Source organism: Nyctereutes procyonoides, unplaced genomic scaffold (genome assembly GCF_905146905.1).
Source record: "Nyctereutes procyonoides isolate TBG_1078 unplaced genomic scaffold, NYPRO_anot_genome, whole genome shotgun sequence".
In the NCBI taxonomy this organism is placed as follows: domain Eukaryota; kingdom Metazoa; phylum Chordata; class Mammalia; order Carnivora; family Canidae; genus Nyctereutes; species Nyctereutes procyonoides.
In genome coordinates, this window is record NW_026575035.1 from 18059845 (window position 1) to 18083439 (window position 23595).

Sequence of the window (23595 nt, forward strand, 5' to 3'; positions counted from 1 at the left end):
TGTATTCTGGGGGCGAGAGACAGGCTGCTTTGATGTCCTGAGACTTCCCCTGATCAGCGTCTGGGACGTGATTCCTGTCTCTGGCTGGTCGAGAAGGGCAGAGAAGAGAGGCCCATCCCAGGAGCGGAGTAAAACCCCGAGGACACTCACTTTTGCCGTTTCTCAGATATTATAGCTTCCCTTTCTGCTTCTAGTGCTCTCACTTCCTCCCGGGGCCGTCGCCTCCGCCGGTCAGTCTTCATTAGGGCCTCTTGCCTCATTTGTTGCCTTTTATAGCTGCGCTGATAGGCAGTAATGAGCCGGCGCAGACGGGTAGTCAGGGTCGAGGTGTTGGGCCAGTAGAGTTGGCCTAACTCAGCAGTACTCTCACTGGGCTTGCCTGGGGAAGTGGAAAAAAAGATTTCTGAAATGTGTAGCTGCAATCTTGCAATACACAGGATTTTCCATCAAAACAAGATGACTCATTAACATTCAGATGACAGTGTGGGAAAGGTTATCTCAGTGTTCATTTGAAAAATATAAATAAAGGATAATATTAGTATGAAACTTACACCCTTTTTATTTTATTTTTTTTACTCCTTAGGGGGTTCTCGAGAAGCAAGTTTACATCGCCGTTTTATGTAAGGAAACATACTTTATGCCATGAACTATACTATAACTATGCTCTCCCGTAACATACTTAGAATAATAATCTTGAACATAAAACATAATCACATAATTGATAGCTATTCATCTGACATTAGGGAAGAGGTCAGCATTCCAAAAACTTGCAGTGTTTTAGATACCTAGCAAATGTCCTACTCCCAAGAGATATATTTCTAAAGATGCTTAAACTTTTCCACAAACTGGTATATAAATATATACAAAGTATCTCAGTCCAAAAAAGTAGTAATTTCATCAGAGAAATTCAGGGTAATGCATAACCCACAATAAACAAGAATTAAAACTGTTCACAAAAGGGACAAGTCAGTATAGAAGGAATAACATTTTAAGATACCATCGTCATAAAGAAGCAGAAGAGCAGGTATGTGAATTATGCCTGCACGGCACACATTTGCTCCGCTCTGTGGGCTTTTACAGAGCCTTACCTGTCGTGCGTATTTCCATGGCTTCCTCTTTATCTTCTGGAGGAGAATTTGCAAATTCCTTGAAGGGAAAGCAAGAAACAGAATTTTTATAATTTGGGGTTTGATTTTGCTTTATCTTATTAAGAAATGGCCATTATCTATAAAGTTTAACAAGTCTTATATGGGCAGATGATATTTTAATGGTGCTGTAAAAGTCAATATACTCTAGTTCTTACATCTATTTCATCCTTGAATGGTGTCCTGGTTGGTTTATATTCTGGGTCTTCATCTTCTCTATCAAATTCTCCCCTATATTGAAATTGTTAAAAAAAAAAAAAGTGTAAATTGTACAGATAAACAAGAGATTGGGTGGGGGGAGGGCAGCTTGGGAAAGACTATCCTCCACCTGATGCTACTTTTAATTCTGAGTTAGACATCAAAGGCAACCTGATCAGTATTTAAATCATACAGCCATGGACGGGGGAAGGGTCTGGGTTAGGGGCGGGGTAACGGGGGGGAGGGGGAGAGAATGTGTCATTACTTGGAAAAAACAATTTTCAGACTATCTAGATAATATATCGTGTTTAAATAATCATTATCGTATAGAAACCGACTGGACTGGTAAACACTGAAGTTCCAATCGGATACAATGCAGTGTGTGGTGCAGTGTAAGAACTGAACCCTGCTGATAGAGATGACACTGACATAAAGTTTATTACAATTTTTACATGTCCTTCTTACCCGTCACCACCATCTGCTAACATGTCTGTTCCTCTTTGCTCGGCAGCTATGGCCTTGGCATCGGGCATGCCAACTCGTTCCAGGAAGCACAGTGCAGGGTCAGCTCGCATGGAATTGTACTTCTCGTAGCCTGTGCCATCCCCACCAGCCCACACAGGACATGTACAGAAACAGCAAAAAGGGCCATCACTGACAAAATCATAGCACTGCCATGATACACCAAGTTTGGCTCTCAAATGAGATGATCATTTATGAACCTTGTTTTAGTCAAGTATTCCACAGAATGCTCACTACAGGGCACGTTTTTTTTTGGGGGGAACCACGTGACATTTCAGAGAGGTTTTATCCAAATGACCGCAAACATTAATGGAAACACAGGTTCAAAATAACTGCAAGATGCCTAGGAAGATTTTTGACCCTATTTTCCCCAAGATCTAATTCTGCTTGACATTTAAAAGGCTTCCTCACGCTCCTTTACGACCTCTGTAGGGTACTCTGTGTCTACTCCATCCTCCTGTGGATGGCTTCCGTCCTGAGGAACTCACACCACTGGCTGAAAATCCCTGTCTACGTAAGGCCAGCGAACCTGTCTTATTAGGTTTAGGATGATGCATGTCAGTAAGATGACACTGTTCTCTCTATGGTTTTCAAACTGCAATTTGCTTTTTGACTGCCCAAGCTGACTAGATGTAAAATGGCAGATCCCAACAGTGCACTGCGGGAAAATGATTTTTAGGCTGAGCTCACAAAACGCGGCTGCAGTACGTAGGCAGAACAGCACAATTCAATTAGGATGTGTACTACAACACACCGCTCCTAACTGCTGTAGCGCCGCAAGCCAAACTGTAATCATGAAAGGTTTTATAAGCCATCATTCTCCCCTTTAGTCAGGCTGGGCTGCTGAGAATACCTCCGCGACCTCCAGAGAATTGGGATTATAATCAGGAATCGCTCACTGTATATATCATGCCAGTTCTGCATCCCCAGCCTTTCAAAGTTAACAAGGCTGCATCCCACTCAGGGGAGCCGTGAGTTCTCAGCACTGACATTTGTGAAATATTGCTTGGAACAAAGCCCAGGAGGCACTTGTACAGATTAATAGCAGAGGTTAAGCCCACCGTCCACTTTGACACGGGTTGGCAGAGCTAGCAAGGGGAGCCGTGCTGGAAGCAAAGTTTAGGGAGAGCTATAGGACAACTTGGCTATTATTAAAACAAATATGGTTTTGGTTTTATTTACAGCCAAGAAAGAAATGTTTTCTTCTCAAATACTCAACAAACATTCAAAAACAGCATCTGATATTTACAGTTCATATTAGATTTTTAGTACAGGAAAATGGTAGAAGCCAAGAGTCCTTTGGAACTATCCTCATTAATATTATGACTTTGGAAAAGGGTATGCAAAGAGCTCTAACAACAAAGCCACATAGTCAAGATGTGGTCACATGAAACATCACTTACCGTGTTTGAACACTCCAATTAGGAGGGACTTATCTGCTTCCTTATCCCACCAATCTGTGGGGACTTCAGCATGGAAGGGTTCAGGTATCCACACATCAGCTTCACTATAAAGACACCGTTCATGTCATATTTAAAATACACGATATTAGAAAAGAATTCTAAGTAGCAACAAACATGATACACCAGCCCACATGTCCCCTTCCTGCAACATGCATCTGAGTATCATGAAGAGCAATGAGCAAAGGCTACAAGAAAAGGTGTAAGCCAGTTGCTTCCTACCATGGCCTGAGATGGACTTCATAGCAGTGTCCCCTTTTAAAGGTCACCTCAGAACACCAGTAATGTGGTTTACACCTTTTTATCTGTACCACGTACATGGGAACGAGCTTTTCCTGATTCCCACTGCATCCCCACGCTCACAGGGTAGAAATTGCATTCCAGGTGCAAAAAAGGAGATGCGCTACTCATGGTTTATGGTCGTTCCGAAACACAATCGGCCGTGTTTTCCGACCACTCGGATTATTACCCGGAGGTATGGGACGGTATGCGCTTGCACTAACCTTGAGTCAGCACCCTCTAAAATCTTATCTGCCTGGTCTCCTATAACTTCTTGTCTTAGGTAGTACAGCATGCGGACACGCAGCAGGACCCTGGAGAGGAAGACAGAGGGGGGAAAAAGTTCTTAACTTCAGGACTGTTTGCCAACAGTGGCTTTTGGCAGCTGCTGCTGTTCATCCATCATCCTGCCAAGGCTGATTAGCCATGCTGTATGGTAGGCTTGAAGCGTGACAGATGGTGGCACATAATCACCTCTGTGTGGTGCTTTCTGCTGGCTTCCAACAGGCCTGCCTGGCAACCACTCACGCTGCACAGAGAGGGACCGAGCTCAGCCCAGCCTGGGCGCACTTCATTTAGTTTTACCTAGTGCAGCTTGTGAAGTTTAGACACGTACCCTACCATTGCCTCTGAAGTATTGAAGCAAGTTTGTAAACAACTGAGCAGATGGCTTTCAGTAACTGTTCTGCTTCATTATCTCATAAAATTTCCTCAGCTGCTGCCTTAATACCATTTTTGGAAGCACATCAGAAGTTGTAGGAATAAACGAGATATAAAATCTGGTTTTACTACCTTACAATAAACCCTCAATATGGAATGTCAGGTTTTTTAGATTATACAACTTTGCTTCCGAGAAAGGAAGATGGTGATGGGGGTGGGGTAGGGGAGGTGGATCCTCACTCTTCTCTCTTAAGGAATATTAAATATTATTTATTCCTTCTAGTTCATATTACCTGGAAGCCTAGGTTGTAGCTTTAAAAATAATAAAAGGATACAAAGGAGGTTAAAATGTGTCCAATTCATTGATGTTCTTAGTCATTTTCAAGGAATCAGCTTCTAAAAACCCATGGAATTCTAGGAACCAGATTTCCATTCTCACTTGGATTCCCTCAATGGCTTAAACTTAATTCTTTCAGTAAAGCCCACCTGGTAAATCCCAAAGGCCCTTGTCTACTCTGAGTCTAGCTAGCATCTCCTGCTGGACAGCTCCTGATGTGCATTCGGGACTGATATTTGAAGACTTACCTCCTTGACTGTGAGTAAATGGTAATACTGAATGCTATTTTCCCTATCTGGGTATGATCCTATCATACACTTACAGGATGTTTTATAGCTGACGCATCACATTTGTGTATACTAGCTCATCTGATCTTCACAATAATCCTACAATGAAGTGGGGCATGCTACTACTTTACAAACATGAAAATTGAGGATAACAGAAAAGCAGTGACGTATCCAAGGTCACAGAGTCACCTTCAAGCATGGGCCACCTGGGATTAGGCCTTCTGACTCCACCTCACAGTGTCTCAGGACATGGCAAGTGCCCTTGAAAATGTCAAAATGATAACTAGGGGCAGCTTCATCAAAATAGACTACTTTTGCATACATAAATAGGTACTCCATGATATGCCTTCCTCTCTGACCGGTATCTGCTTTTGAGCAACACTTGTTCAAGATGGACAAAGTGTGAGGCTATAAACATCTGAATAAGCTCCAATGTATATAGTCATTTTGGGTATTTCATTTTAATTTAAAAAAAATTTCTTTTGATAAGATTAAAAATTGGCTGTGCCACACTGAACTGGCAAAAGAAAACAGTATGGGGCTTCCACGGCTGGTACGTTTTTTCTTCTCTGGCTAGAGAAGGATTTATAGGCCAGATCTCCTGACAGAGGATGCCCAGAAAGGGTAGTTCCAAAGGAAGTACCCTCCACCTTTGGCTGGATTATCTCTATTTTTTTTTTTTTTAAACTAAAACTCAGCACAGTGGCAATGATCTGAATGGTTTCTCTCCCTTTTGATAGAAGACAAAGTTTTCTTCTTTGGGAGGAATTTAGTTACACGGAGACCTTTAGGAGTTAAGTCTGAATATTACCTTACTTCTAGAGGAAAAAATTCAAACCAGTGCAACTGGCAACTCAGTGGTACCAGCAGGATAACAAAGTAGACAGGAGGTGGGCTCTGACCCTAAGGAGTTCACACTTGGTAAGCCCGACAGACCAGACTACTAACGAGTCCCCAAACCTCATTCACATTTGATGGGCAATCCCACTAGTGACTATTTCTGGACCTGCATCTGGTTCAAGACCACACATAGTGGTTTCTCTGTCTCTTGAAGCTTTTGAAGAGAACTAGCCAGTTATTTTCTAGGAGGTCCCTCGATTTGGGTTTCATTTTCTCTTACCAGTCATCTACATTTCCCCACTTTAGATCCTAGGAAGTCGTAGGGCATGACCTTCTAGGAAAACTGGACCACTTGCTTGTCCCAGAGAGGAAACAGCCAGCCTTGCTAGGCTTTCCCTAAGACTGGGCAAAGAGCACACTAGCTACATCTCACACACTAATGAGGGAGGGTACTCTATGAAAGTGTGCTACTGATGTTAGAATGGGAAATTTAAAACTACCACCTCCATCACTCTGGGATCCAGGCACAGGAGCCATTTTTCCCATACCAAACCACTTCACTTCCGGTTTGTATGAATCCAGAACTCAGAAGGTTATTGACCCAAAGTTCACATAAACCACAGGAAACAGAAGTTTTCTAAGAGCTGTAAGTGGGGCAGGATTTTAGGGAGAACTATTATTCCACCGCAGTAACAACAGTTTCTAAGGTACCAAAATGGTTTCAGATAATGGTTTTAAAGACTCAAAAAGGGAAAAATTTGTCAGTCAAAATATAGCAATAGCGATCAAAAGTAGGCCCTGAAAGCACTCTCATATTTAAAAAAGGATTAGAACCATTAATCACTGCAAGCCAGGAGTTATATTCCATGAAAGGCTTGGGATGACCCTGTGGAGAAGGCAGGCTTCTGAGGTGGGCGGCACTGCCCTCATCTATTCTGGAAGTCCAATCTGGCTCTGCCCCTTAACAAGCTGAGACTAGTTACCAGAGTCTCCAATTGCTTGTCAGGCAAATGGGGAGAAAGAGCACTACTTACCTTAGACAAGTCACACAGATAATGCATGTGAAGTATTTGGCACACTGCCAGTTATTATGTGCTCTGACTTTTGTCGCTACTTTTTAGAGAAATACACATGTATTTATACTCTGGCTGTATCTAGTTGAGATCTTGTTGTAGAGCTCTGTGTGGTTAACAAGGAAAATGAGTCTTAAAGAGGCTATGGAATTTGCCAAAGGCCTCACAAAGCTACAAGTGGTGGAGCTGTTCAGTGCTGGCTAGTGTACTGATTCTCAAAAATACATGTTCACAGCAAGGGAAGAAGAGTCGCCACATGCAGATGTTAGTTTAATACAAAGATAGTTAACAAAGCTCCAAGCAACAAAATAAATACAGATCTAATATAACACCTCTTGGTTACAACTTAGTTATCTGCAACATTTACAGCAGCATTGCTCACAATAGCCAAAAGGTGTCCATCAACTACAGTACCCATCGACGGACGAATGGATAAACAAAATGTGGTCTACATGTACAATGGAGTATTATTCGGCCACAAAAAAGGAAAAAAGTACTGGTACAGCTACAACATGGATGAATCTCAGAAACATTATGCTAGGTGAAGTCAGCCAGACCTATATAGACATATATATAGTCTGTGATTCCACTTACAAGGTGCCTAGAATAGGCAAATTTGTAGAGGCAGAAAGAATGGTATTTGCCAGGGTCTTGGGCAGGGAGGGCGGCGAAGGAGGTGGGGGCAAGCTGCTGTCTAATAGGTGCAAAATTTACACTGGGGTCAGTGAAATGGTTTGGGGTAACAAGAGTGCTGATGGGTACACTGCATTTTGAATATAATTAATACCAATGAGTCACATACTTACAAATGGTTAAAATGGGCAGACTGCACTATGTATCTACTATTATTTTAAAAAAAAAAAGAATCTGTCATCTAAAGGTATGCCATCACGTGAGCTGGCATCATGTTTCAAGGAAAACACTAAAGCTGTACAAAACCAGGAACTACAGTTTAATGGTCAACTGTATACATCCTTTCAAGACGTACTTATTACAGTGGTGCTTTAGGTGTTTCTTGTAGCTGTCCTCCTGGAACAAGGCGTCCGGGTTGCAGCCAGCCAGCCAGTCGGCATCCTGCACCACTGGATGTGTGCTCTGGGCTTTTACCTTCTTTCCTTTCCTTCCCCGTGGCACTGGGGCTGATAAACCTAGAATCAGAGTTATAATAACAATAACAATAATAATAGAAGTTTTTTATAACCCCAATTACAGACAGCAGGAAGCAGACCTACCAGAGTGATTGACCAAGGCTCGCGTCTGGCCATCAGCCGTGGGAGTGATCAAATCCCAGATGAAGCTTTTGATATTCTCATCCCCCTTGTAGTGATTGAGACAGTACACAAGGATGGTCCTGCAGATGGTTTCCACGTCTTGCTCAGTGAGCTGACGCTTGTAGCGCCCATGGGAAAGGATATCTGTCCACCGTCCCCAACTGCAAAGCAAATATTCAGCATGTAAGAGGGTGCCTTTCAGTTCAGATTTGGGGCTTCATTCTGAGTCAGGTAGCAGAGTTAGGGAATCTTGGGTCAAACTGGTAGCACTTAAAACAAAACTGCCCATAATTGATAGCTGGTGATGGGAAAGTACTTCAGGACACTCGAGTCAAACACACTGGTGGCAGAGCAGGGCCCTAGCTGGTTGCCTGGAGCAGAGCATCACCGAAGTCCCGCCCATGGGGCTACCACAGGCTCTCCCGGGAGATTTGGGTGGCAGCCACAACCCTGGGTGAGGAGAACGAGCCAGGCCCCGGACACTGTCCACTCGGCCTCATGCTGCCACTAGGCTGGTGTGCTCCAATGTGAACCAGCTATTTGCCATGTGTGGCGACCCAAGTCTAGGACATGATGCTGAGGGGGAATGGTTAGTTTCACTCTACCTCACAGGGATACCGTGATAACCAGCGAAAGACTGAACTGGCTTGAGTTTCCTTTCTGAAACAGGGAGCGCTGGTTCCCAAGTACAAGAGCATTCATGGACAGCACGTTTAGCCAACTCTCAGGCCCTTGTGTTAAATGGACAGGAGGAAGGACTGCACACAGAATGAAATAGAGAGCACAGCACTGAACCCTAATAGTCTACTTGGGGTTATAATACCGGGCAGAAACAGCGCTGTGCTCTTTGATCCAGGTGCCGTGGCGTGAGAGCACACAACAGATGGGCAGATGCTGTCTGCACTGTGTCTCCTCCAGGCCACATCTCAGGATGGAAGCCAGCCTCTCTCCTACTTCCTCAGGGGCCCAGGGCTGTGCACGGCGAGGGCCACCTCGGCTGTGGTCCCAGCCCTGGCCGGGTCCTCTCTGGCCTCTATGAATTCTCAGTTCCTCACCTTGCAGGGCCAGTCCTCAACTTCAGGCCTTTCGACACAATGTTCTCTCTCCCTGGAACTCTCTCCTCCCTGCCCAGCACCCAACTCTCTCTCCTACATGGACTAACCCACAATGTCCACCTATCAAGTCACATCGCTGTCTGTGGAATTCCTTCTTGTATTCCCCGAAGGTCAAAAGTGGGGGGATGATACCAGAGCTGTGTCTTAAAGGAGCGGCATGCTTTTCCCCTCCATCTGCACAGTCTTCCTGGCCATGGCACCATCACGGTTTCCCGCCAATTTTGTTTGTTCACCTGCCTTGAGGCAGGGGCCGTGACTGTCCTACTCCCAGGTTTCTTGAGTATCCTAGCACAGTGCCCCGCCTCCAATAGGAGTTTCCTACAGAGTAATGCCCAGGGGAGGAGGGAAAGACATATGTGCTTTATGTATACTTCTTAGCTTTAGGAATTATTGATGTGTTCCATTCCTAAAGTAACCAGCAAAATTCTCAACTGTGATCGTTGGCTTGAAACATCCAAGCTGGTGCAAATTAGCAAAAGGCTCAGGTGTCTGTCCACCACATAAGAACAGACAGGAAAGAATTGTCTAGATTCTTATAGATAATCAGCTGAGATACAGAATGGGCTTCAGTTGAACTTCATTTATTCCATAAAAAAAATCACTGATCTGGCACTCAATGTATCTGCTGGCATTGCACTCTTCCCTAAGGACATAGAGAAAAGAGTCCTGGGCTTCCTGGAGCTCTAACTGGGGCTCCAGCAGGAGAGCCTGCTACTCTTAGTCATAAGACAATGTGATGAAAAAAAAAAAAACAACAACAACAACGTGATGAGTGTGATGGAACGTGCAAGCCAGACTCTCTGGTAGAGTGCCGAGAAGATGCCTGTGCTGGATGTCAACGACAGGAGCTGTTGGGCAGATCAAGTCTGTGCGATGGGGGGGGGGGGGGGGTGGGGGGGGGAGTGGGGTGCTGCTCTAGGCAGTGGAAGAACTTGTAGAATGACAGAGATAAGACCTGAGGCAGAGCATGGCACACTGAAGGAAATGAAGTGGGCTGTCCCAACAGAGGCCTGGGCCACCCACAGAAAGGACCAACAGGACAGATGAGAGCCAGATCAGAGCTCTGTGTCCCATGTTAACGGAACGTATGTATTTACTCTGAAACTACTGATAATCAATCCACTGCAAGAAATAATCAAAAGCAGGATATCATCAGATCTACAGAAATGGCATTTTGGTGGAAGTTTTTTTATTTGAATAGAGCTTGCCTGCAGTCCCATAAAATGCCAGAGAATTCTTATTTGCAGATTCAGATATTTTAGTGAGCACCTTGCCATCATTCAAAGCATCATTCAAAGCAAAGACTCAGAGATGAATTAGATATGTATCCTGCCTTTCAGAAACATGTTGTCCAGCAGAAGTACAACTCAGAGTTGAAATAACCATCCATTTATGTTTCAGATGAGTTAGAAGAGCCTTATAACTGAGATGATTGCCTTTAACAACTCTTTATAGCAGAGAAATACTAAAAGACCACCACAGTTGAAAATTTTATGCGAAGAAGCTAAAGTAGGAAAAGGTTTTGTAATTTTGAGACTTTGTTCTGAGTTATTAGTCACCAACAAGTGAATTTGGATCTGACATAATTCTTTAAGGGACAAATTCGTGCTCCCTCAAATCCACGAGGATATGAATGACTTGTGACCACTTTGACCGATCAGCCCTGGGCCCTATCAAAGTTGCTGCAAAGTCATTTGCTTGACTGCACTATAGGGAATCACAGAAATCCAAACACAAACACGATTTTTTCTATGCTGATTAGAGTTCTAGTATTTAAAATAAAATTCTGTTTTTCATGTGAGCCTGACTTACCCATAGACGAGCAGATTCTTCTCAACTCTAAAGCACTCACTCCTCGCGTAGCCCTGGGATCTGTCCTGGGGCCGCCTCGGCTTTGTGCAAGGCTTCTCTTCAGAATCACTTTCCAAGTCTGAAAATTCCATCAGCTCGTCTTCCTTCACTGCACTGTATAGCCTGGTTTGCTTCCTCACTCTTGGAGTGTCAATAACCAGGTTGTTCTAAAAAAGATAGCAGATAAATCTGAAACTTCTAAAAAAGCATCCCTTGGGTTAGATTAGATAGGGCTTTGAATGGGAACCTCTCACTCACCCTCCCATTTAAGGCATCAATATCCAATTCAGCCTTCTTAGCCCACTTTTGCCAGAAATTTGGATCATCCAAGGAAATATCTGTTCTATTTCCAGATGCAACAAAACTGGCCTAAAGGAGAAAAAATATGCATTACTTTGAGCTGCTTTTCTCGGAGGCAAAATGCAAAGTAGCTTTCATTTACTCATTCAGCCAAACACGTATGCATTCCTGCACTGTGTGCCAGATGCTGCAGTTGGTGGGCTAGGATGAGAGAGCTACCGTCCCTCAGGTAGCTCTCTGTCCAGGGGTTTAAATAGATCAGGAAGTGAAAGATGACAGTACAGCATATTCGGTGACGGGTGACAATGATACATATAGGTATGACAGTTATCCATGGGAGGGGCCAGGTTCATGAGGGGATGCAGCAACGGCATTGCTGGGAAGAAAGAAGAGGCTCCCCAGAATATAATTCCTGGGCCAGGCTAGAACAGGAAAGTATGTGGAAATGTTTGTGACAGAGCATGTGCAAAGGCTCAGAAGAAAAGAAATGCAATTGTGTCATGTGGCTGGTGATAAGAGTAGTCAGGGGAGAGCAGCTAAAGGTCAAGCTGGCGAGGCAGACGGAAACCAGGTCATGCAGGGCCTTGCATGTCCTGTTAATGAGGCCGGAACTCTATCCTGAGATAGCAGTGGACTCTTTCAAAATGGAAATCATCTCAAGATGGACACAATCACATCCAAAGCCACCTGTTTAAGAGCTCATACTGATGTCCTGGGACATGGGAGGCTACTGCAGTGGTTTACAGAGGAAGCAGCTCTATAGACTGAAAATGGCTCCACAGAAGTGGAGAAAAGGAGACAGTCCAGAAATGTTTACTCTTTAAAAAGTAAAATGAAAGCAGTTAGAATCTGGGTGGATGTGAAGCATATAAAATAGGTGGAGGAGGTGGGGGGATTGGGGTGGTGGTGGGAGGCGGTAGTGGCCAAGAAAAACCTCTGTAGCCAACTTGGCATATGAACAGCATTAGTCAGGCGAAGTAACCAGGGGTGTGAGTTGAAAATGCACACACACAGAGGGTGGAAAGACAGGCGTGAGGAATCTGCTTTTGCACAAACTGAATCTGAAGTACCTGTGAGGACAGAGAACAGAACCGGGAAAGAGGCTGAAAGACATGAGAGAGAAGGTCTGGCACAGAGCCCAGAAGAGGGAACCTTCCAAGACTGGAGTAGCTGGGACAACTGGATGTCCATAAGCAAAGGGAAGGAGACGGGCCCCTATCTCACACCACAGGCAAAAGTTCACTCAAAAGAGATCACAGACCTAAATGTAAGGGCGAAAACTATAAAACTCGCAGATGGAAAGAGCAAATCATTGTGAAGTTAGGTTAGACGACATATCAAAAGTGTGAACAATAAAAGAAAAAATGGGTAAAACTGGACTTCATTGAAACTAAAAACCATTAAGAAAAGACTGGGAGAAAATACCTGGGAGAAAATATACTTGCAAATCGTATGGCCTAATGAGAAACTTCTATCCAGAATTTTTAAGAATTCTTAATATTCAATAATAAAAGCCAAGTAACTCAAAAGGTGAATAAAAGACCTGTACAGACATTTTACCAAAAATGATATACAAATTGGTCAACAAGCACATGAAAAGATGCTCAATAGCATCAGAGAAGGCAGATCAAACTAGAGTGGGTGATCACTTCACACTAATATGGCTATAATCAGAAAATAAAAAGTGTTGGTGAGGATATGGAGAAACTGGAACCCTAAATCACTGTTGGTGTAAAGAGAAAATGGTACAGTCACCAGAAAACAGTCTGTCAGTTCCTCAAAGTGTTAAACCTGGAGTTAACATATGACCCAGCAATTCTATTTATAGTAAATACATGAGAGAAATGAAAAGACACTTCCACATAAAAACCTGTTCATAAATTTTTGAAACAATGTTATTCACAGTAACTCCAAAATAGAGACAACCCAAATTTCATTACCAGCTAGAGAATGGATAAACAACCCCAATGCCCATTATCAACTGCTAACAGAGGTACATCTATATAACAGAACGATGTTCAGCAGAACAAGGGAACTGACACATGCTACAACACAGATGAATCTCAAAAACACTATGCTGAGTGAAGGAAGCCAGACACAAAAGACCACATGTTATATGATTCTGTTTTGTAAAATGTCCAGAGTAGGCAAATCTAGAGAAAGGAGATTAGTGGTTGCCAAGGACTTGGCAGGGGAGGGGCAAGGGGAGAGGGGAGGGGAGGAGGGAGAGGCTGGTTGCTAATGGGCAAGAGGTTCTGGGGCGATTGAAACACTCTAGATTTAGATGTGGTAATGGCTGCACAAGTCTGCAAATTTGGTAAAGGCACTGAATCATACATTTAAAATCGGTGAATTTTATGCCAAGTGAATTACATTTCAATAAAGCTGTTAAAAATAAAGGTGTAAAGGGGGCCTGGGTGTGGATAGGTGGAACTATGCACAGGGGAAGCCTCAGAAGGTGCTCTCAGTCAAGCAGTGGGAAGGAAGGCTGGGTGATGACCTTCACCAGAGCTGGTCTAATGACAGGGTGGGGGAGGGGTGCAAGCTGGAAGTTGAAAAATTAGCAGAAAGGCAGGTGGTGGGGATAGCTAGTACAAATAACATTCATGTGGATTTTAGCTATGAAAGAAGGGTTATAGAGCTGTAGCTGGAGGGCAACATGAGATGAGAGACTTTTTTGATAGGAGTGACTCAACTGTTCTTATAGGATATGTCAGGATCTCAGGAAACAAAATTATGTCAGAGCAGGAGCTTCAGAAGTGGAGAGGGTGGGATCAAGGACAGAGGAAGCAGATATGAGGTCAAGGTGAGGGTGACTACCAGGGCCATATACAGAGAAGGGAACCCAAAATGCACACAAAGAATCTTCTATGCATCAGCAGCTCCACAGAGATGTCAAAATTACCCTCTTAATTCTTAATTAAAGAGCAAATGTTACATATGCACCTTAGGGGCACTTTATAAGATCCTGCTTTAGGTGAACTCTATTATGATTCTACAGAAAGCCTGTCTCTTCAGATCAATTCGCACCTTAGCAAATGTGGAGCCTTTCCCTTCAGACTCAATGGTGATAGTGTGGGTTCGCCGCAGGAGAATCTGATCAATATCTTCTTCACAGAATTTAGACCCTTCATCCTCCTCATCCATGAGTGCACCATAGGCCCCTTTCCGTAGCAGATCTTCTATTTCTTTCTTAGAAAGTTGTTGTACCTGTTTTAGAGAGATATTTTAAATAATTCAGAACTGAAATGTTTGTAGATGACACAAATGCTTCATTGGACTCAAGGAGGATAAACCTGACTCATAAAAAAAAAATGTGACAAAATAGGCTGAAAATATTGAGGTTGAAAAGTAATTCAATGCTGGACAATTTCTTACTATTAGCTAAATAAAGTTAAGGCGCCAGAATAAACAAATGGTCTAGGCAAGTGTGGATTACCCCATTGGTAGCGTTTTCTCTCCCACTCATGGACTGCAGCACAGCTTTATCCAGGCCAAGCTTCAAACTAGCCTTGTCGAACATTTCCCTTTCATAAGAATTTCTTGTAATCAGCCTGTAGATTTTCACAGATTTGCTCTGTCCTATTCTATGACATCTAGCCTGAGCCTGGAAGAAAAAGGAAATGAATGGTTACCAAAGAAAGAAAAGACTCAAGTGTCAGTTATAAGAGCACCCGTTCCAATAAGCAGAGGTGCAGTACAGAAGGTTAACACACTAAGAAATTACTTTTACGTTACTAGTAAATTGATTACCACTTGGTTCATTTGCCCAATCATGGGATGCTATCCGAGTGACTACACAACTTTAATTTATTGGTTTTGACTGGGGATTCTTCATCATAGTAGAATAACTTTAAAAAAAAAAAAAAGGCATCAGGACGATTTTTGTGTATCTTTACCTGGAGATCATTTTGGGGATTCCAGTCGGAATCAAAGATGATGCAGGTATCAGCAGCAGTAAGATTAATGCCTAAACCTCCTGCCCTTGTACACAGGAGGAAAACAAACCGATCAGAATCAGGTTTGGAGAATCTGTCGATAGCTGCCTGGCGGAGATTTCCTCTCACTCTGCCGTCGATCCTTTCGTATGGGTACCTAGAAAATGTCAGGATTAACAAGAAGGCCTGCCGCATGGCTACAGCACGCTTGTTTCTTTTTGTAAAGAATATTACAACATGGGATATATACCATCTGAATATTATTTATCAGAAATAATTTCAGAGCAAACAGGTTTCATTGTAGTTTGGGATATAATTGGTTGAATGCTCAAAAATCAAATTTTACTTTATGTCCTCCCTAGTTAAATAACTTAAGTCTAAAAATTACTGACCCCTCTTACAGTCAAATAACAAACAATTTTAATTTTAGGTAAGAACCATTTCCCCCTAGTCAAATCAAAGAAAGGGAAACAAAACTGCCATTAAAAGTATGCAGAGTCCTACTGTAGTCACCACATAGAATAACAGCTATGTACATCGACAGTTTTGAAAAAGAGATGTGACACATTTTTCCCCACCCCATCCCCTCTATTATGAATGTCACTCTGAGGTGAGCCACTTGGAGCCCCATGAAAGGTCATTTTTTATTTCCTTTTTATTCTTATGGTGCGGTGGCCTCACCGTCTTTGAATGAGGTAGTCTTCCAGTATGTCCAAGCAGCGCACCATCTGGGAAAAGATAAGCACCCTGTGGCCACCAGCCTTCAGTTTTGGCAGCAGCTTGTCAATCAGCACTAGCTTGCCAGCAGCCTGGATCATCGCCTGGAGCTGAAAATCTGGAGAGTCTGCATTGTGTGTTTCTTTAAACTCTTCCAAAATTTTCTCTTCAGCACCTGCAGAGATTGGACAGCATAACGTGAATACTGTAAAAGGTTTTTATTACTAAAAACAATGAACTTGCTTTCAAAACCCACTGCTAACTATAGGAACCAGGATGCCATACTCATGTTAATGAATATGAATCCATCCGCTCACTAAAAGTCAGGTCTAACACAAAACCATGAAAGTATAAAAGGGATCAAAGTTTTAAGCACAACACATTTAAACATTTGGGGGGGAAAAAAACCACATTTTCCAACAAACAAATGTTTGCTGTCTGTAGAAACTGAATTTCAACAACAGACTGTCAAGCCAGAAGTGGCAGAAACAAGCCAAGGGCCAGATACCTACAGAAAATTTGGAACCTAAATTGCTAAAGAAATGAAGAACTGTTTACTAGCTGAATATAAACACAAACAACAAAATCTGTTCTGAAGCTAAGAAACAAGGGAATAGAGTTCTAATAATTACAGTGTCAGGGCAGTAGTTTTTGTATATAACTATATGTAAATATAGCCAAAAGGAGGGCAACAAAAAGCAATTCCTTTTCGAGGATAATTTTTAGGGATTTTTTTTAGGGGTTCTGAAGATACTTCTTCTATTGCAATTTCTAAACCACCTTCCATGTCCATTCTCATCTGAGAGTTTCATGAAGTACCAAAATTCTATCCTGAAGTGGCAAAAGCTTTAAGTGTTTAAAAAACAACAGCAGCAAATGACCTTGTTTCACGTAAGGCTTCTATGCCTATGTACATCACCCTCTTTTTCTCATTAGCCTCATGCAGATGATTTCTGCTTGTTCAAAGACTTGGGTGCATCAGAGAAGCCTCAAGAGAATGACATTGTCAGAAGAGCAGTGCTTACATAACTGCCCCCAACCCCAAACACACACAGGCTAAGCTTCCTTCAACTACTTAGGTGGCTTAGCTAGAATTAGACGGCACCAGTCTGGCCACCTCCCATCCCTGGAGTTAATCGGCCAGGGCTGCTGTGCTCAGCGCCTCTCCCTAAGGATGGGGGGTAGGGTCACCTATTCTTTGGAAAATACAAACAAATCCACCTAATGGGATTGGTTCCCAGCCTTCGACTCTCCCAGAAAGTGTAAACTACTCTTCTTAGCACGGGGTTTAAACGTGTGAACTAACAATACATGTGATGAGTATGATAAATCTCAAAGGGGGCTTAAAAGTTAGGTGAGTTAGACCCTCATGGCCTCTAGGACAGAACTTCCACAAGCAGCAGTGTAAGTAAGAAAAGTGCCATCCTATTTCCACTCTAACAGCACTTGCGCAAATTAAGTTATGGCATGGTCATATGCAGAAATACAGCTTGTTAATTATTACAACAGAGAATCTTACTGAGATCAGATTAAAGTTGCTTTATGCCCTTACCCAGGCACTAAGGCCTCAGCAAAGCACACTGTCACTTGTGAAGAAGGGGGCTTGGCTGAAAATGCCACCTGGGTCAGAATGGTTAGTCCCTCACTACCTTTTCCACATGAATCAGAAGCTCTTCTCTAAGTGGGGGAAAAAGGGGGAAAGGTTTTATAAAAACCTTTTTTGGGATCCCTGGGTGGCGCAGCGGTTTGGCGCCTGCCTTTGGCCCAGGGCGCGATCCTGGAGACCCGGGATCGGGTCCCACGTCGGGCTCCCGGTGCATGGAGCCTGCTTCTCCCTCTGCCTGTGTCTCTGCCTCTCTGTCTCCGTGACTATCATAAATTAAAATAAAAATAAAAATTAAAAAAAAAATCTTTTTACATTTTGTAAAAACAAAATGTTGTTGAAGCGCATCAGCAGGAATGTCCCTGATGACAGAATGTTCTTGAATAAAGTTGAATAATATTTTTCAAAACATAAAATTTAGAAATCTAGGTCCTGGATGCAGGACAAGACAGCCATCAGGAAACAAGAGAAATAGATTTAATCTGTGTCTTACATTAGGTCTTTTTTAAAAGTTTGTTCTTGTGCAATATAGTATAAGCTCTTTACAATTCAGAAATAGATTTAGCTCCTGGTATTCGGCTATTTTTTTTTGTCTATATGAAAATTATAACTCAGAATCAAAATATAGTATATTGGTTTAAAACAAGCTAAGAAAAAAAATAAATAAAACAAGCTAAGGACCAATGAATATTTTTCACAAATGAAATAATCATTTTGACAAGATAAGTAAAAGACAATTGAATAATTATTAAAAAACTGAAAATACAAATAATTTCTCAAATTAGCAGAGAATTTTTTTCACTTTAACTTTATTCAGAGATGAGAAAATAACTTTCTTGCTTTTTGATTGCTACTAATGATTTCTCATCTTATAAAGAATAGTCAAAATTAAAATACATTTGTTACTACCTGACAAAAGCTACAGCTGAATTTATCAATCCAGCTCTTTGTTATGAATTCAAGGTGTTTTGTTTTTTTTTTAAAGATTTTATTTATTTATTCATGAGAGATACAGAGAGAGAGAGAGAGGCAGAGACACAGGCAGAGGGAGAAGCAGGCTCCATGCAGGGAGCCCAATGTGGGACTCGATCCCGAGTCTCCAGGATCACGCCCTGGGCCGAAGGCAGGCGCTAAACCACTGAGCCACCCAGGCTGCCCTGAATTCAAGGTTCTTAAAGTGCAGGCAGTTTTAAAAATATTAGCAAACATATTTCCTATATGATTCCTGTAGCACTATATTTATTATAGCCAGAATGTAGGAAAGAAGGGTGGTGAACGTATTGAGAAGAAAGCAATTTCTACCTTCCAACATCACAGCCGAACTGCCCAATTTACCATTTATCTTGATGCTAGATTTGCAAATATCAATCTGAAAATTAGCTGGAAATAGGTTATGATAAGCCAAAATACTTTGTTGACACTGCCCTAAATTAAAGTACTATTCATGCTACATTTCAAAATGTGTGTGTGTCTCAAAGACAAATTGAAACGAGTGTGTACTCACTTGAAGCGAGTGTGGAAATCTGACTTAAACAGATGGCCACTATGAAAACAGTACCTGCGATGGTAGCTAGCTATAACAAGAAATTATTATCTGGCCAACGTCATCCAGCCACAAACAAGAAATAATTTTCTTTCAAAGATTACCAAAATAAAAGTTAGGATTATTTATCTGAAATTCATCCCATCATGCAAGCTTCAGCTTATTTTCTTTCTGCCTATTCTTTTTTTTTTTTTAAAGATTTTATTTATGTATTCATGAGAGACACAGAGAGAGAGGCAGAGACATAGGCAGAGGGAGAAGCAGGCTCCATGCAGGGAGCCTGATGTGGGACTCGATCCTGGGACTCCAGGATCACGTCCTAGGCCAAAGGCAAGCGTTCAACTGCTGCCACCCAGGGATCCCTTTCTGCCTATTCTTCTCTGTGCTGCTCAGATCCCCAACAACGACAACAAATGACCCTGATGTCACTCCTAACCATTAGGGGACCTTGACCAAGTTTTCAACATTATTTGTACTCTCATATAGGGAACCTAAAACTGGACGTTCCACTGTCTTGAGGCTGGGGCCAGTAACTGTAACTGCATTTATGTTTCCCAGTTACCTGCTACTCTGATCTAATAAAGCAACAAGTAGTAGCAATTAGCCAGTACTCACAGTGCACCCCCAAACACTGCGCTAAGCACTTAAGATATCAACCCACATTTAAAATATTACTCAGTTTGTGTTCTACCATCCTTTCTAATTTTCTTCCTTCTGCTTTACTTATATTACACCATATGTCACCAACTTATGCATATAGTTGCTTCTACTTTCCACAATTACCAAAATGTTATGCTTTCCTGAATTGAACTTTAGCTTGATGGGGGCTGCTTGACTCTGCCACCACCAATAGGAATTTCGATTTAAACTTCAACACTGAAAACTTCCTTGAATCAGCTCAGTTACATGTGTAGAGGTGGCAGCCCATCAGTATACCTTCTACTCCAGATTGTGGATGAAAATGGGAGGTACTGGCCATAGAGCAACCTCAGTGAAACCCAACATCCACATGAGTTACCCAGGCAGTTGTAACGCCTACTGTGTGTGTATATACTTTCAGCTTTTCAGCATAGAGGTATATAAAGACGCACTGCTTAACAGATTCTTCATAACCTGTAGGCACAGAACACTGACCCCAAGGTGTGACCAACTAGGACAACTGCCACAGACCCAAATTTTAGAAATCCTAAAAAACTCATGGTCAACAATGAATTATATAAGATGACCCTGAAGAGCAATCAGCCAAGGAAGAGACGACTCCTCCCCTGAATGTTCAATGCATGTAATGAGCACGTAAGCAGACCAGGTAAACTTGAGAGAGCTGCAAGCGGGTATCTAACAACTATCACTGAGGTCAACCCTTTCACACACATCCTGCTGGCAGCATTTAAGCTCTTTTGTGAGTGTCCTCCTGTGCCCCTTGGAGGCTACTATTCCTCATTTTCTTTTCACCAGATATTAAATGCAAAAGTGTGCATCTGTCACACACGTACTGTGCTTTACTCACACCATCAGTCACCCTAAGCCCCAACTCCACCTCCTCACCTCAGGAATAGACAGGTCAACACTCACAATAATGGCCTTATAGGCTCTTAAACACCCAGTGATTAGTAGGCTGGCAGCATTAAACATATAATTATCACACACGATACTCTCTTTAGAAGACAAAGCTAAAAGCACAAAGTCTGAAAAGGAAATTCATCGATGTCACACCACAACAATGAGCTCAGGTGCTACGCTGAGACAGTCTTGCAGGTGTGGACCATTCTGTCATTTAATAACAGGAACATGGGGGTCTGAGATGCCTGACAGGTGTGTATGTCACGAATGGGGGCGGGGAGTGGAGGTCAGGAATTCTTTAAATTAGTTGCCTCTGAACTTCATGGATTGTGATAAAGACAAAACTAAGCTTTGTTCCTACTCACCTAGAAAGGAACCTAATGGCGTTGCCGGCCATTTGCAATCACACACAAACACCCCAACTCAGCTGGCCATCACCTTTCTTTAACCCATATTAACTCCGGCCAGCAGGGCAGGCAGCAAGAGCCTTCTAGCAGGTCTTTCCCCGCTCCCTCCCATCTGTTTTATATGATGTTGCCAGATCAATCATCCTGAATCATTTCTCAGCTCAAACACTAGCCATGGTTCTCCACTGTCTGCAGACAAAAGCCAAATTCCATGACCTAGCCTCGAAGCCTTTCCATAGCTGGGGCCACTGTGTGCCTCAGGTTCCCTGTCCCACTGCTTCTTACATGGGCTTTATACTTTGGGCAAGTTCCCCCTTTGTTTTCCTGCTTCTTTGTCTTTGCTCATGTTATTACATCAGCCTAAATGCCCTTCTCTTTTCTGCCCTTGACTGGCAAACCCCTTCCCACCCCCACAGGCTTGTCTCAATTGCTTTCTCTGTGGCTTCTCTAATTCCCATCCCTGACAAACCTGAAGGCTCTCATATCCTCCAATGTCCCACATATCACATGTATGCCATATTTATCCCTTTAATGATTTTCGGAAGTACATAATACAGGTTTTTACTCAAATCAGTTACAGGACACTATCAATTTAGTTAAGAAAACAGGAAGACTGTAAAGTATTCATCAGTAACAGAAACAAACTGTTAGCAAAGTTTTTGAATGATCTCTCATTCTTAGGGAATAGGTCCTAAAGGTCTCTAGACTGAAATTTCCTGCAGACAGCTGCCAGCTGCCTTCTCGCACCAGTTCCTCTTTAACTTCTCTGATTTACACACACACACACACACACACACACACACACACACACACAGCACGAAAGTCTCTGCTGAGGCTAATCTCTCTTTAACTATGAGCACTGTTGGTGATTTTTAGGTATGAGCACCCACACCTCCTTCCAAGGGGTAAGACACAGAGTCAGGGAAGTAGGAGAACAGCGAGCTGAGGTCCTGCTGCTGCAGGGATCAGCAGGTGCAATGGTCCCTTGCCTGTAGCCACCACAGAAGCAGGCATCACGAAGAACAGGAAGCTGGTGAAACCCACGTTGAGATGACAGGATCCAGTAATGACCACAAACCATCAAGTCCCCTGTCTGGAGGACAAACAGGACTTCTGGAGCTCTGTCATTTAAACACATTCGCTGGTGCATAGGCTTACCGTTAATAAGGTATGGATGATTGCAGCACTTCCGTAACTCCATCATAGTGTTTAAAAGGTTAGGTACATTAGCTTGACCACCACCTTTGGAAAGAAATGTGAAATTCTTCTCAAGGATGGCTCGGTAATATTTCTTCTGAATGTTTGTTAGCTCAACTTCAATAATAGTTTCTTCTTTGGGGGCCAAGTTCTTTTCTACATCCTCCTTGAGACGTCGCAACATCATTGGCTTTAGAATAGCCTGGAGTTTTTGCACCTAAAAAAGGACCTTAAGTAAATACTGGAATCATGATTCGCTTGCATGCTGAAACATATTCTAATGTAAAAAATCATGATTATGCTATTCATTTACCATTGGTTTTCACTTGTCAAAGCCCAGTAAGGGTATGAAGGCACTAATCTCTCAGCTTTCATGACAGAAGAGTATGAAGGTTGAATGAGTCCAGGTTAAATGGCCTATTTCAGCTACCTGAGAGCCTGAAAAGCCAAAGGCCTGACAAGCACACAGCAGAAAAGAACCCAATTTATTCACTGAGCTTCCCTTCTGTTTGTCTTAAGCCACAGGGATGATGAGGGAGAAGGAAGAGGTGATGTCATGGAGTGTTATGCCTCAGTTCCCTTCCCTTCTAGAAAAAGCTAAGAGAACGAGTAGGCCAGGTGTTACCTACTCCCTCCACCAATAGGAAGGCAGAGAGGTCTCTCTGGTTCTCGTTTCTGTTGATTGGCATTTGGATATACAGCACACAAGACAGTTTTTATTTTAGGAAAAGCAAAACCAAAACAAAACAGAGTTCACTCAACTAAACTAAGAGGCTTTAGACAATAAATTATGGAGGGGTGAAGGGGAGGACATAAAGACTAAGATTGCAAGTGTATCTCCATCTCTGTTTCAAATACAGTATAACAATAAATACCACAGAACTCTTAGGATGTATAAAATAATTAACTGCTTTTCATATACAATACCTCACTTCTCACAGAAATCCTGTAGGGGTAGTTTATTTTTTTATTTTTTATTTTTTTAAAGATTTATTTATTCTATGATAGACATAGAGAGAGAGAGAGAGAGGCAGAGACACAGGAGGAGGGAGAAGCAGGCTCCATGCCAGGAGCCCGACGTGGGATTCAATCCCAGGACTCCAGGATCGCGCCCTGGGCCAAAGGCAGGCGCTGAACTGCTGAGCCACCCAGGGATCCCTGTGGGGGTAGTTTAAATGAAAACATGTAGACTCAGAAAAGTAAGCAATATGACCAAGTATACATAGCCAAGAAATAAGACTAGAATTTCAAAACTCTATGAGGCAAATAACTATAATTTCCATGGCTTCTAA

The 23595-nt window shown here is 42.6% G+C and overlaps 1 protein-coding gene across 4 annotated transcripts in view; it reads right to left on the reverse strand.

The window, feature by feature from the left end:
* Window positions 1–23595, reverse strand: part of CHD7 (chromodomain helicase DNA binding protein 7) — a 192213-nt gene that overhangs the window by 13872 nt on the left and 154746 nt on the right. For all 4 annotated transcript variants that reach the window (XM_055318220.1, XM_055318221.1, XM_055318218.1 and 1 more), the window contains exons 15-29: window positions 22265–22520; window positions 15958–16168; window positions 15238–15433; window positions 14778–14945; window positions 14369–14548; window positions 11297–11407; window positions 11000–11205; window positions 8034–8233; window positions 7790–7949; window positions 3829–3918; window positions 3269–3372; window positions 1809–1938; window positions 1304–1376; window positions 1089–1146; window positions 151–379 (exon numbers count right to left, since the gene is read on the reverse strand). In XM_055318220.1, the coding sequence (XP_055174195.1) occupies window positions 151–379; window positions 1089–1146; window positions 1304–1376; window positions 1809–1938; window positions 3269–3372; window positions 3829–3918; window positions 7790–7949; window positions 8034–8233; window positions 11000–11205; window positions 11297–11407; window positions 14369–14548; window positions 14778–14945; window positions 15238–15433; window positions 15958–16168; window positions 22265–22520 (2372 nt within the window). The remainder of the gene's footprint in view (window positions 1–150; window positions 380–1088; window positions 1147–1303; window positions 1377–1808; window positions 1939–3268; window positions 3373–3828; window positions 3919–7789; window positions 7950–8033; window positions 8234–10999; window positions 11206–11296; window positions 11408–14368; window positions 14549–14777; window positions 14946–15237; window positions 15434–15957; window positions 16169–22264; window positions 22521–23595) is intronic.